Raw genomic sequence first — 14,804 nt, forward strand, 5'->3', positions numbered from 1 at the left:
TTTCCACTACTACTGTGCTATGCAGTTCTCATACATTTTGTTTAACCCAGTGAAGTCTCTCTATTTCAAATGGTGATACTGAACTTTATTCATTTTGGTAGTGTAAAATGAAGGTAAAGAGGAATTTATTTACCTTTGGGGGAAAATGTGCTCTCCGAATTTAAAATGAAATGAATGATGTTACCCTTCGTTTTTTAAAAAAGAAATTATTTTCACATATTTGAAAATAGATTTTAGTTACAAAGATGAGTTTGAGCTAAAACGGTATCAAACACAATAAAAATGTTTATAAAAGAGGTGTTGAATGAACAGCCTCAGCCTACAGTGAGTTTATCAGTCATATAGCTACCTTACTCATTTTCTATAGTTTAAAGTGTATTTGACAATTTAAGAGTACAGAGATTTGGTGGGAAAAAGTTCTATATCAGACATTTGTAGTCACTATGTTATTTATCAAAAGTCCTTTAAGAAGCCCTACTGTTTTCAGAATGTCAGATATAAAGGCTTAATAACTTGGCAGACTAAAATTATATATTTGAATTCAAGATTGATGAATAACTTATAACACCCAATTATAAATACAATTTCGGTGAGTAGATTTGGTAGGCAGTGATTTTTTTCTTGATCTTTCCTATTCTTTCTTGTAACTGACAATTTTACTAATAAAATAAATGTGCAAAGGTAAATAAATTACAGTCAACCATTTCACCAGTGTTTAACTTCCCTGGCGGAAGAAAAAAATAGTATCCAAGAACTAGTCAAAGTCTAGGGTCACCCTCAGCACATCGCACGTCATTTGAAATTTGACAATATTTCAGCACCTTGCTATTCACTAGCAGAGGTCATGGCTGTGGAACCTGATAACACAGGTGACACAAGCATTATTTATTACACCAGGGTAAGTATCTAAGATTCTTTAGTATATTCCATACACTAGAAGTAGCTATAACCATGGTGCTTTTAACTTGTATAATACCACTATTGTATAATACCACTGTCAAAGAACCTATATTCAGAAGTGATTTATAATTCACCCAGTTATCTATTCAATTGCATAAAACCAGAGGAGAAAGAGTTTATTCAAGTTATGTGAAAAAAATTTCAATTTCTCTATTGGTATTGTGCCTCTTTGGATTTTTTTTAATTTAGAAAATCTATATTTTTAAATTTACTGCCTTTTAGTATTCTTCTAAAAGAGTGTTCCATGGGTAAAAAAGCATATAAGGCTTTGCTTTCTCTTATTGTTTATGGTGTGCTAAAGTATATGGAAAATTGATTAGGATTCTTATGAAATGTTTTAACTTATTATTGTGATCTTTCTCTCCTTAGAATTTCATCTAGCTCTTTTTTTAACTTTAATTTTTAATTTTAAAGGTGTGGGGTACAATTCAGGGTTAGGAATACAAAGGTTGATTATGCAGATAACCTTGTTGATGAGGTGCCCTCCCTTCCCCAGGCAGATTCTCATTACTGCCAATCCTGCCTCCCTACCCCCGATCCCCTGCAGTTTCCTGCTACTACCAATCCTTTTCTTATAGTATTACAATAGTTGTTCAAGATCTGCTTATGAGTGTGAACATGTGATACTCAGTTCTTTGTACTCTTAGTCCATCTAGATTGCTGTGACGTTCATGATTTTGTTCTTCTTTGACTGTGTAATATTCCATCATGTATATGTACCACATTTTTTTCATCCAGTCCTCTTTTGATAGGCAGCAGAGTTGGTTCCATGTTCTTGCCATTGTGAACAATGCTGCAATAAACATACATGTGCAGGTATCTTTTTTATAGAGTGATTTGAGTTCTTTCAGATATATTTCCGGTAGGGTGATTGTGAGGTCGTATGGAAGGTTGATTTTTAGATCTTTTAGGAATCACCACACTGTTTTCCACAGAGGCTGTACCAGTTTACAATCTCACCAACACAGTACAGAAGTGCTCCTTTTCACCACATCCTCTCCAGCATCTGTTGTTTTCTGAGTTATTGGTGATAACCATCCTGACTGGAATAGGTGGTATCTAGTGTAGTTTTAATTTGCATTTCTTTGATGACCAGTGAGGCTGAGCATTTTTCCACACATCTGTTGACTGCTAGTATGTCTTCTTTTGAGAAACGTCTTTTCATGTCTTTTGCCCACTTTGAAATGGGGCTGTTTATTTCTTTTCAGCACGAATGAGTTCCTTGTAGATCCTAGATGTTAGGCCTTTGTCAGACATACAGTTGGCAAATATTTTTTCCCAGTCTATTGACTGTCTCCCTGTTCTCTTGATGGTTTCTTTGGCTTTGCAGAAGCTTGTCGGTTTGATGAGGTCTCACTTGTCTATCGTATCTCTTGTGGCCTAGGCACTTAGAGTTTTGATCAGGAATTGGTTGCCAGTTTCAATTTCCATCAGGGTGTCTCCTGCATTTTTTAAGGTTCTTATAGTTTGAGGTTTTATGTTTAGGTCTTTGATCCATTTAGAGTTGATTTTTGTGTATGGTGATAAGTAAGGGTCTTTTTAAAATTTTCTGCATGTGATCAGTCAGTTTTCCCAGCACCATTTGCTGAGTAGGTTCTCGCCTCTTTAGATTTTAAGACCAAATTATCCAAGTGGAAACCCACATGGACAAATAGTTGAACTTACTCTAAAAGCTCTGAAGAAAATAGATTTCTTTTAAAGGAAATTTTATTGGCATATTTTTGTCTGATGACTCTGGTGGGGGCAAGGAGATAGGAAACAGTCATGTGCACAGTGGGCCAGTTGCCTTTTAGAAGATAATCTTGATAATGAAGGATTCAAATTAAATATAGACAGAATTTCCTTGGTCACTCTGACACCAGTGATTTTTGCTATGGTTAAAATTCATTAGAAGCTGATGCTGATACTTTTAGCTGGACAATTTATAAAACGTTTTTCTAGCCTCCCCTCTATTACCTTTTCTGCTTCTTCATTGAATTTTAAAGCTATGTATTTAAAGCACACGGTTCAATTATCTTTCCAATCATGATGTAGAACTTTTTTTTTTTGTAGAGAGGACTGGTCTCAAACTTCTGGGCTCAGGTGATCCTCTCCTTGGCCTCCCAAAGTTCTGGGATTACAGGCGTGAGCCACTGGGCCCTGCCCTGCTATGATGTAGATATTTTGATAATCACATACATCTGATCTTTTGAGATTCATATCTCAATGAAATTCTGGCAAAACAAAAGACTTGCTCTCTCATTTCCCGTGGCTGTTCATGAACTGTGTAGCACCACCTTCCTGCAGTCATGAACTCTATTACATGGAGGCTAACGAAGTGCAGGGATATATCTAAAGATATTATTAAGACAGATATGAAGCAAAAGTAAGGCAGCCTACTGCTTGTGCCACAGTGGAAACAGTTGTACGCTTTCTATTGTATAGGATGCAGTCATGTGAGGCATTCCATACTTAGCATACAGGGCTCAGGAACCCAACAAAATGAGAACCTTTATTCTTATTTCATTTGAGCTGGTATAGGTCAAAGCCACTGCTCCAAAGAATACATAAATCAGAGTTTAAAAACAAAAGTAAATAATGTATTATTCCTCTTTCAGAAGGGAGAAAATTTGTTTAAGCATGCTTCTTCATGAAATGAAGGAAAAGTAGCAAGAATGTATTAGAAGGATATTTCTGTGTCCATGATTCTGAGTTTTTTCTTTTTTTCTCTCTCTTTTTAGGGGATCGGGGTAAGAGTTTTAATCTATAGATTCTGCATTCATTAACTTAAAGTGTAAAATGTAAAGTTTTTGGTTTATTTCAAAGTTATGCAACCATTATTAGAATCAATTTTAGACTGTCTTTACTACCTCCCTCAAAGAAATCCTGCCATATTCAGTTGTTGTGGTTCTACTTCCTTTTCAAAATCTTATTCTACACACTTGCTTTTAATTTATCTCCTCATTTTGTTTGGTGACCTTTTATACATTCCCTTTGGGTTCCAGATCTGTTGATGTGGCGGGATGGATGGGAGATGGTGGAGAGAGAACAGAGGAACTGTTTTACATGCCTTCACAGAGTGACCTGTTAGATTCCGTTAAAAAATAGTTTTCAACAGGACCCTGAGAAATGTACTATTCATGCTTAAGTCAGGATCTCACTGCTTTTTTCTCCCTGGGGGACCAGGAAATAGAATCTTTGTTCAGACACATTGATGAAAATGAACTAACAGCTGAATAAATACAACTTCTGTTCATGAATTCCTTCTTTCCTCTTCTTTCACTCTTCCCCCTCCCCCTGCCAGCATTTCTCTTCCCCCTCTTCCTATCTTGTCTTATTTTTCTGTATTCTTTTTTCTAGATTACCACAGGCCTTAATACAACAACAGCCTCTGTTCTCCAATTTTCCATTGGTAAGTGTTGTTAGCAATTATAGCAATTTAACTTGGAAACGTTTGTTTTAATCATAGTGTGCAATCAGGATTATATTGCCAAATGCTTTTAGATTTAGAAAAGAGTAACTCTTAACTTTGCAGTAAATAATCTAAGACATTGTTAAAGTGAAATAAATATTTGTAAATGCTACATTCTGTTCTCACTTTTCTCCAGCAGTGAGTGGTATTAAAAATGCTACAGTTAATCCAAAACATCTTTAAACAATTTGCATACAGAATTAGAATGCATTGGGTTATTCTGTTATAGCAGAATTACCTTACTAGTTATGTTTTGCTCAGATTAAGATTGAAATCTATTCCATTTTCTGAGCTGTAACTGGTAGTGAGAGAGATAATTATTGGTAACTGAAAGAAACCAATTAAGGCTTTATGTTTGACATAAATAATCTGCGTTTAATTCAGGCACAGATAATGAAAAAAATGACTGTATCTAGTGATATACCTTTTAAGTGCTTTTGTTTTAGAGCTAAAAGTTCCAACCCAAAGTATTCAGTAAAATAAGATGCCTTTTGATCAAGTGTTTATAGTTTTGCTGTCTATTCTATTACTTTAATTTTAAAAGTATACATTTATAAATAGCTTGTATAAATTTACAAAGGAAATGCTCTATGGGAAGAAAGAAGAAAGATGCTATCTTATAATGGGGCCTAAATTTATTGATCTAGGTTCTGTAAGAGGGAAACCTCAACCTGGCTTCTCCCTGTGGCATGAGAATGGCTGACTTCTGGCAGCCATGCCTAGGACAATATTCTCTAGTCATATTCGTACTTAGAAATCCACTATTAGCAGAAGCACTGTCTGCCTCCAGAGCCTTATATCCAAATTGCAAGTCAGTGTTCTACACACGGGAGCCTGCCCTGATTGATTGTGCCAAAGAGTAATTTTCTTCAAGTCATATATTTGTCACTTTTTTGTCAGTATGCCTTGTGACAGCTTGTGTAGGTGGTATGTTAAAGTGAAATCACCTCATTACATTTTGCGTTATTTTCTCAAATTGATAGTTTTACCTCAGCAATTTATAGGCAACTCAGAAGTCGATGTGTGTACATAAGAAAAGTGTTAGCAGCCGGGCTCGGTGGCTCAGCCTGTAATCCCGCGCCTTTGGGAGGCTGAGGTGAGTGGATTGCCTGAGCCCGTGGGTTTGAGACCCGCCTGGGCAGCGAGACCTCATCTCTACAATAAATCAAAAAATCAGCCGGGCGTGGTAGCGTACGCCTGTAATTCCGGCTACTCGGAAGGCTGAGGCAGAAGGATTGCCGGAGTCCAGCAGCTGAGGCTGCGGTGGCCGTGGCCACTGCACTCCAGTCTGGGAAACAGAGTGAGACTCCAACTCAAAAAAAAAAAAAAGAAAAGAAAAGTGTTAGCATAAATAATGGCTTTTTGTGAGAGAGTTTTTTCTTTGAATTATTAGCAAGTGTATCCTAACTTTTCTATAATGAGCATGTAATGCCTTTGTAATCAGAAAAAAATAAAGTTCATCTTTCAAATGTTTGTATTAAATATCTGTACTGATGTTTAAAACTGTGGTATGACTGGTAACTTAGAGGTTCTTAACCAGAACAAATATGTTTAGATTCATTATGGTATTAATATATGAAAATAAGCTGAATAATATCTACCACTTGCCTGTCTTCTGAGATCCCTTTTGTTAGAGCAATGAACAGTGATTTCAGATATCATTTTTAAGCAATTAAAAAACACAAGACTATCCCCTTGAAAACATATGTCTCACAATTCTACTAGTATTTCACTTTATTCAAGAGAGGAAACATCTAGCACCAATTAAATTATCCTACATTATAGGGGAAAATGTCTATTTTTATGAATAGTAAAGCATATACTACTAATCTGGCATAAATTATTTTCTTGCTGTCTTTCAGTCGCACCAATTACAATAACAATTACAATAGAGTAGATGAGAAAGGACCAAGGAGAGGAGTTAATCAGAGAATGCATGGTTTGGTACCCAAGACTCAAAACTCAGAACAAGTGCCAGGCCCAAGGTCTCCGGACTGGACCCAAACACATGACTTAGCAAGAGCCTTTGATTTCCCCACGAGCTAGAGGGCTATGAGCCACTAAGCCAGCTTGTGTTATTTAAAGCATGGATTTGAATCTTGGGTTAGGAGATGGGAAGAGTAACAGAATTAAGGAGTTAGAGAGAGAGAGAGAGAGAGAGAGAGAGAGAGAGAGAGAGGGAGGGAGAGGATAGAGACAGCAAGGCGGAAGGAAGGAGGGAAAGAAGAGAAGACAGGAGGGAAAGTTCTCAAGTTTATTCATTTAGAAATCTATTTGGGTGGCAGTTTTAGAATCAAAAGTGAAATCATAATATGTCACTAGAAATGAAACAACATATTTAGTGAAAGAAATTATAATTTATTTATTAGAAGCTATATTGGAGAGTTTTTTACTTACTACATTTCGAGAGTAAAATATTTGGGGAACCAAGAAGAGTTAGAGTGGCAGGGAAACAGTGTAGTAGGAAACCATTTGTTATATGGTGTTTGGTGTTGTATGGTGAATACAGTATAGCAGGCAGAACTTTTCAGAAATGATTTTGCATATCTCGTTATTTGTCTATATGGATGTTTTTGCGGCGTGAGAGCACGACATCATTCTGTTTTACGTGTATGGTACGAGGGCAAGACTGAAACACACTCACAAATTCTAGAGATGTCACAATTGCGTACATTCCTATTGGGCTTTACAAGCCTATAGTAACCAAATACCAAAATGGCAACCACAGTTTAGTAGCCATTTGATTTATTCTCAGTTCAAAAATTATATGAAGAGTATGTTATTAAAGCTATATATTGACAGTTCAGCATTTATATTTATCTGTGTATCATGGAATTCTCCAAATTTATGCAAAAATGGAGTTATATGTGGTTGGTTAGTTTTAATGTCTCTCTTTTTGAAGTCCTTTAGGATGTTAAATGCTCATTGTATAGCACAATGATTCAGGTGATTTTCTAGAGAATCTCATCATTATTTATGGCCTCTGTAGTAGATTATGTTCACAATGAGGCATATATAGCCACAGTTGGAAAAATTGCTGTGCTGATATTTTCATATTGCTCTTGTGAACATTTTCAGTTATGTGACAAATGTTAACCAAAATAGTCCCAACTACCTCATATAGAAATTATTTGTATTCTAAGGGGTGTGTCAGATAAACTCTATTATGCCAATGTTTCACAGCAATTTTCTCCCAATTATTTCAAATATATATATACACAGACACACGTATACATGTAATATATACATATATACACTACATATTATATTATATATGTATACATATATAATGTATGTGTGTGACACATATGGTGTAACTATATGTATATTATATATGTGTGTATATATACATATTTACATATATCCATACACACACAAATATACACATAAGTATACAGGCTGTCTTAACCAAATGATTTTTAAGATTAAAACATCCTGAAAATGTAGTTCTGCAAGCTGAAATTTATCAAGTTATCAACAGCTAAGTCATCTTGAAAAGTGTCTTAAAATATTCTTAGAAGAACTTCTCATTTTTCCATTCCAATGAAACATCTTGTATTCATTTCTGTGCTGAGGCATTGATTTGCTACAATTCTCACTTGATTCATTAGATTCAACTTGTGGAATTTATGGTGTAGCCTTAGGGGCATTTGCCCATTTCCTTTAGATTTCCTCTGGGATAGGAAGAAAAATTTGAGATGATGCCCTTGCAAGCTATTGTCTTACAGAAGCCTCCAAACTCTGTTTTCCCAGGCAGGGTTGTAGGTTCAAAGGAAATGCTAGTAGTACTTTGTATCTATCATTCATTTTTTCAAAAAGTTTCACTAAATATTTGCTGTGTGCTTAGTTTTATCTTGAGCTAACTGTAACTATGGGAAGACAAAAACCTGAGAAAACAGAACATTGTAGTAGAAGACACCAGATACATGTGAAGCATGAGACCTCTAGAAAAATGTCAAATTGTTGTAAATAGGAGTGAGTTTGTGTATAGGTCCCCATGGTGGTAGGACCTAATGGGGTCCTTCAGGGAAGCTTCTCAGTCAGTAGAATCCCCCAAAACCAACAAAATAAGTCACTTGAACGGACAGAAAAAATTTTTCAGGTAAGGAGACAGAGTGAACACAAGCAAAGTATCAGAGGGGAATGTGAGTCTCTCCTAGAGCAAGGACCTGGCCTGGGTGGCAATATGCAATGTCAGATAAAATTTTGTCTCTCTGAAGAGCTAATCCATATCAGTTCAAGTTTTAGCTCATTTAATAGGGAGGGTTAAGTGCAGTAAGGTATTGGAAGGGAACATGAATACCCTCCTAGAGCAAAGAACTGACCCTAGTGTATGAGCAATGTCAGATAAAATTGTATCTGTCTGAAGAGCTAATCTATATCAACTCAAGGTTTTAACTTACTTAGGAGGAATTTAAGTGAAGGTTTTAAGTAATTTAATGTAACTTATTTAAAATGGAGTGTTGTTACTTATTTACTGTATTAACTAGAAGTCTGCAAAAGGGCCTCTTTCTCTCTTGAGCAATAAAGAAATATAGCGATATTCATTCTTCAGAAAAATTATTTGGATAATTGTGTTAAGGATAGATTTGTTGCTTTCTTGATATAAATCTGCATTAAGTCACCTTACAAGGATTTTACTAAGTAATATGCTTGTTCAATTTAGCCTAGCTCTTTCTTCAGATGAATAGGATTCATTAGCCAAATGAGGAATAAAGGTAAGGCATTTAATAATGCACCATGAAGAATAAATAGGTTAGCTTAGGAGGCAAATCTGTCTTTTCCATCATGGTACCCTCAGCTCCTAGCCCAAGGATTCATAGTAAGTAGATGATCATAAATATTTATTGCCTGAATGACAAGTAACCATCATGAAAACATTAGTAATAGTATGTAACCAAGTGCCAAATTGGTGTGATGTATACATTTTATGCCAAGAGGGACTTTGGGAGAGGTGGTCTGAGGACCTCAGTCAATGGAAAAGATGATCCAGAAAGAAACTGAAAATCACCAATAAACTATGCTTTTAGTGAAGCAAGTAGACAGAAATATATATCCATGTGTTTAATCAGTGTGTAATTGCCGAACTAACTAGGATCTATTGTTTGTTCATAATTTATAGAATATCCTTTTTCTTTGGTTTTACTTACAGATATTCAAAAGATTTGGATTTTATTTGTGTGTGTATGTATATTTGTGTGCATATGTATTTGTGCATGTCTGTGTTTTTATTGCTTTTTTGTTTATTATTTCAAGACAGAAGAAAGTCATTAAATCATAAATGCTTTATATTTATGTATTAAGATATGAAAATGTTCTTAAGCCTGAATTGTCTTCTTTCTGTACTGTATATGTTACAGAGTCTCTGAGATAAATAAGAGCCGCCCAGTTTATGAGACTATTTTGAAAAACAAAAACTGGAAAATTACAAAAGTTAGAGCAAAAGTTAGAGGTACTCTTAGTTAAATTGGGATATTATGAAATAAAAGAAAAAAGGTCTAATATTATTTTCTTCAAGAGGCACAGGGAATAAAATATCACTTAAGCAATATTATATTTTATTTACCATAATAGGAGCAATTCGTTTTTCCCTTGAGCCCAATTCATAAACATCTTAATTACTCAGAACTTGATTTGATAGAAAAACTCTCTTTCAATTATTGTAGAACAGGTAATTCAAGAGGAGGCAAAATTCATTTCTCCCTATCTTGTCGTGAATTATTGTTCATTTCCTGCATGAACTTACCTAATTATATTTCAAATTAAACTCTTTTTTAAAAAAAGTCTTTCTCATTGGTGAGTAAGACCTTGGGGAATTTATTATGACATAGTAGAAATTTCTTCTGAAATATGGATGTCTATAAATATGAGATTAACTAAATCTCTGGTGGTCTTAGTTCAAAACAAAAATAAATTTAAAACATTAGAAAACTGTAATGGCAAAGTTAACTTAATACCTATACTTCATAAGATTAATTACATGTTGTATTTGACTTTAAGATTCCTGGATATAAAATATATTAAACTAAGACATAAGACTTGACTTTCAGATCTTCAAAGACTTATATTAACACACAAAATGAACTATTTATATATGGAATGCTTCTATGTTATCTAGAATTGGATAAATAAAAGTGTAAAACTAATTATGATTTAGGGTATCCTGTTTCATCATCCTAGAGTCGACCTATTTCTTTTTAGGGCATGTATTTCTTAAAAGACGAGTTTAAATGAACTTCTTGTATATACATTTCAAATTCATTCCACCTCAGACCCTTAAGTCCTATTTTATAAATAAAAAGGAATATTCTGAAATGCTGTCAAATTCTACTTTGCAAAAGATTTTGGCAAATATCTTTTGGATTAATTATGAATGTTTTTGAACTGTTGGCTTGATGTGTAAGTTCGTACCATTTTTCTGCTTGCCCGTGGAAGGCAAATGTTGCACCATGGTTGGCTGGTCACAGTTCATCACATTTGCCAGTTCTCGGGTTGACTGAGATGGATCATCATGAGTTAAAATACTTAAATGGTCCTCGTCGAAGCCCAGTGGTCTTCCTGCATGTGGAGAATCACTCAGGTCAAAGTGGCCCTTTTTGAAAGGACAAAACCAGGTTTTGGTCATGCTTTCCTTGAGGGCATTTTCCCTGTACATGGCACAAATGTTTTGAGCCACCTCCACTGCCTTTACTCCTCTGCTAAACTCAAACAGAAGAATATGTCGGAAGTGTTCAGTTTTTTTCCCCTGGACACTCAATCTTCTTTACCCCACAGACAGCAGTAGCTTTCTTCAAATCTGCAAAGGCATATTTACAAGCACAACACTGTCACTCCAAATGACAAATGATAAGCAAACTCCCAACACTGCAGTGTTGCAATGCTAAAAATGCTATGAACTTATGCATCAACCTTATATTAGAACTGATAACTAAATAAAAGATTATTTCTATATGAATTAAAATACAGAGTTTAGAGCCGGTCTCGGTGGCTCAGTCTGTAATCCCGCGCCTTTGGGAGGCTGAGGTGAGCGGATTGCCTGAGCCCGTGGGTTCGAGACCCGCCTGGGCAGCAAGACCTCATCTCTACAATAAATCAAAAAATCAGCTGGGCGCGGTAGCGCATGCCTGTAATTCCGGCTACTTGGAAGGCTGAGGCAGAAGAATCACCGGAGCCTAGCAGGTCGAGGCTGCGGTGGCCGGGAGTGGCCACTGCACTCCAGTCTGGGCGACAGAGTGAGACTCCAACTCAAAAAAGAATAATAATAATACAGAGTTTAAAAGTAGACACTGTCTCTTTTCTCTTTTGAAATAATCAGTTTGTTACTCACCTGATGAGACATAAACAATAAATATCAGTAATTTATTCATAAATATGTTCTCTTAATATTTATTAGGGGCTGTCCTAGTAAAGAGATATAGCAGTTAACTTAGGATGAGAAGAAATTGATTACTGATATAGACCAAATGGTCTCTGTCAAACACCATACCTCCATGAAAACTCATCCCATTGCCCAACCTGATATCTCTGAATCCTCACTTCCTCTTAATTTATATTATGACACTTATTTCACTCTCCTTTGATTTATACATTGGCCATCTGCACATTTACTGTCACCCTTTATAACTTAGCTATTCCTCGAGGGTCAAGATATGTACAAGTTTCTTCTTTTGTACACAGGACAGAATTTTGTTCACAACTAAAACTAAAAAAAAAAAAAGAAAAAAAAGAAAAATGAATTAAGTTGAGTCATAATTTAGGCTATGAATTTAGTGCTGTACCACACTGGTGTTCAGTACTATACCCATTCTTGACTTCTGAGGCAAGGGAGTATGTTTAACGAAATCCATGGTCAATGTTCGAATTTAACCTGAGCCTGAAGTTTTCACTTCCTTATTAAAATTAATCAAGTCAGAGAGAAGATCTCTGGGATGTACCTCACATCGATCACAATGTGCCTACATCCACTATGGGAAAAGCAAGACTTAAGACACTGCCCCACCCTTCAAGAATTTTATCAAATAGTTGCAGGTGGAAATGTCCCCATGGGAGAATACAGTAAACATTGATTGCTAATTGACAGATGCAGTCCACAGAGGAAAGAGAGAGTGCAAATTTGTTGGAAAGTCCGGGAAGGAGGAGGTCCAGAGGCAGGACTTCCTCATTTGTGAGGGAGACTGACAGGATTGGGCATGGCACCACACAGAGGATCAGTGTCAAAATGAAGGTTAGGGGAATGGCACCCTCCAGGGAGAACAAGACAGCAGGGGCCATACCAAGAACTGGGGACCAAGGTCAGAGCCAGACAGCAATAAAAATAGTAATGCTGAGTCTCCAGATTGCTTTGGTTGAAGGTGGGAGGTACTTAACACTTGCTGCCCAACGTGGGGAGTAGTCCTCCTAGAAAATGGGCCAGGCACGAGCACTCAGGCATAGGTTATATGGGCCCTGGAGGAAGGAGAACAACCTAGCAGGGAACCTGGCAAAGCCTGACACATCTTACATTTCTCTTCCTTATGTTTCTCCCAACATAGGCTCTGGTGAAATTTCTCTACCGTGGACTTGGGAGGAAATATGCAAAGGGTGGGTACCTGAAAGTGATTGAAAGATGGCATGGCAGTTGATAAACTGGCAGAAAATCAGTTCCTCTCTCCCTTATGGTGGAGTATCAGTGACAATGAAGAAATACAAATATTTTGGAAGTGAGGGAATGGGGATAGTACTAGAAGGGCAAAAAGCACAGACGGGGAGGAGGACAGCTGTTCATTTTCTATCCTGTGGTCATTGTCCATCTGCCATGAACTGGAAGAAGTCCCCTAATGAGGTTTGGGAATTTTTCAGCCAGGGAAGTGATGAAGGGACTAAATATTAAGTACAATAAATCACATACTGTCACATCTTTCCAGAAAGAAAAGTTTGCAAGTCCAATAGTCTGTTCACAAAAGTCAGTCAAAACAGAAACTATGACTAGTAGTCTTATTTTTAAAATAAACATATATAAATATAAAACAGGAAGTGGAGAACTGTTGCTTTTAGAACTTGATTCTTTTTCTATATTTTATGAAAAAAAGTCTTTCAAGTACAAAGGAAGCATGTTTTTAGTGCAAGTTATTAGTGCAAGTACTGAATATTTTTGAGGATTTTTATTGCTTTACTTTATTTGATCTCTCTTAATCTTTAATATCAGTTTTTAGTAGGTGCTTAAACTGAAAATGTTGCTCCCATACAATGTTCCCTCTTATAGCACTGTCATTAAATATATTTCCTCAGTTAAAAACATGCTAAATTCCACTAGGGGTATTTTTTGATAAGCAAAATAGGTATAGATATAAACTCTAGATTTCCGTATTTAAATAATTGTTTAGTTGATAATTCAAGCTGACCAAAGATTTTGAACATATTCATTTCTCTAAATTGACAATTTCTGTTCACAAAATAATGATTTATCCCAACTTCAGTCATCATATTAACCAAAATTGAATTCATTTGCTCTTGACAGATCCAAGAGTAATTTGAGGATTTTCTCTCGTGCAGAATGGAACTGTTGTTAATTAAAATAATATCTGTGGGCTCCTTTCAGTCGCAATTCCCATCCCTGTCATTTGGGACTGAGAAGCCCCAGGATACCTCCCACCAGGGCTGCCACAAAGCATTATCCGATACAGTAACCATTTTTTTCCCTGCCCTGCTTTCTACCCTTGAATCAAACTGCTACCCCTTTGGCTAAGGCCCCTGAACTTCAACAAGGCAAAGGAGAGGCAAATCAATCCTGTATTTCATGAGCATCAGAAGCCGCCCTACATGGTAGGATGTTCACTCAGTGTCAGATGTGGGATCAACAGCTAAGAAGAAGCTGAGGGAGACTGCTGGCCTAACAGCATTCCCTGTGTTGCCATTCCTCATGCGCTGATTGTACCCTTGATCTGAGAATTGGTAAAATAGCAGGCAGAGGACAAACTTCTCATCTTCCCGGATAGAAGTATCAGGCAAGAAGATAGCTTACTACTAGATAACAAATTTAATTATATTGCTAATAAAAATTATAAATTAATGAAACAAATTTTGAGATGGGTATGTCATATTATAAAACAATTTGCCTACATACATACACCTTTAAAGAGTGTAGGTTAAGAGAGGGATAAAGCAGCATGAAAATAAACGTATTAAACCAGCCCTCCTGGAGCTTACAGCATTATATGCTTAAAACTGGGAGACATTTTAGATACTGTTCATGAGTTAGTACTTCCAGGTTTGCCATATTATCAAGATGTTGCTCAACTTACAGTAGATTATTTTGATGCCAAGGGCCAAGAGAGCTAAAGCTTTTAGGATTTTTCTACCTGGCAGTAAAGAAGGAAATAAAAATCTAAGTGTAATATAATCATTTTTCTGTATC

General features: G+C 36.1%; 1 protein-coding gene across 1 annotated transcript in view; it reads left to right on the forward strand.

Annotated features, from left to right (window-relative positions):
• Positions 1-14,804, forward strand: part of RELN (reelin) — a 534,724-nt gene that overhangs the window by 263,385 nt on the left and 256,535 nt on the right. The window contains exon 8 of the mRNA XM_008065395.1: positions 4,300-4,351. Coding sequence (XP_008063586.1) covers positions 4,300-4,351 — 52 coding nt within the window. The remainder of the gene's footprint in view (positions 1-4,299; positions 4,352-14,804) is intronic.

This window comes from Carlito syrichta, unplaced genomic scaffold (genome assembly GCF_000164805.1).
Source record: "Carlito syrichta isolate Samal-C Ts95f unplaced genomic scaffold, Tarsius_syrichta-2.0.1 Scaffold308277, whole genome shotgun sequence".
Lineage (NCBI taxonomy): Eukaryota > Metazoa > Chordata > Mammalia > Primates > Tarsiidae > Carlito > Carlito syrichta.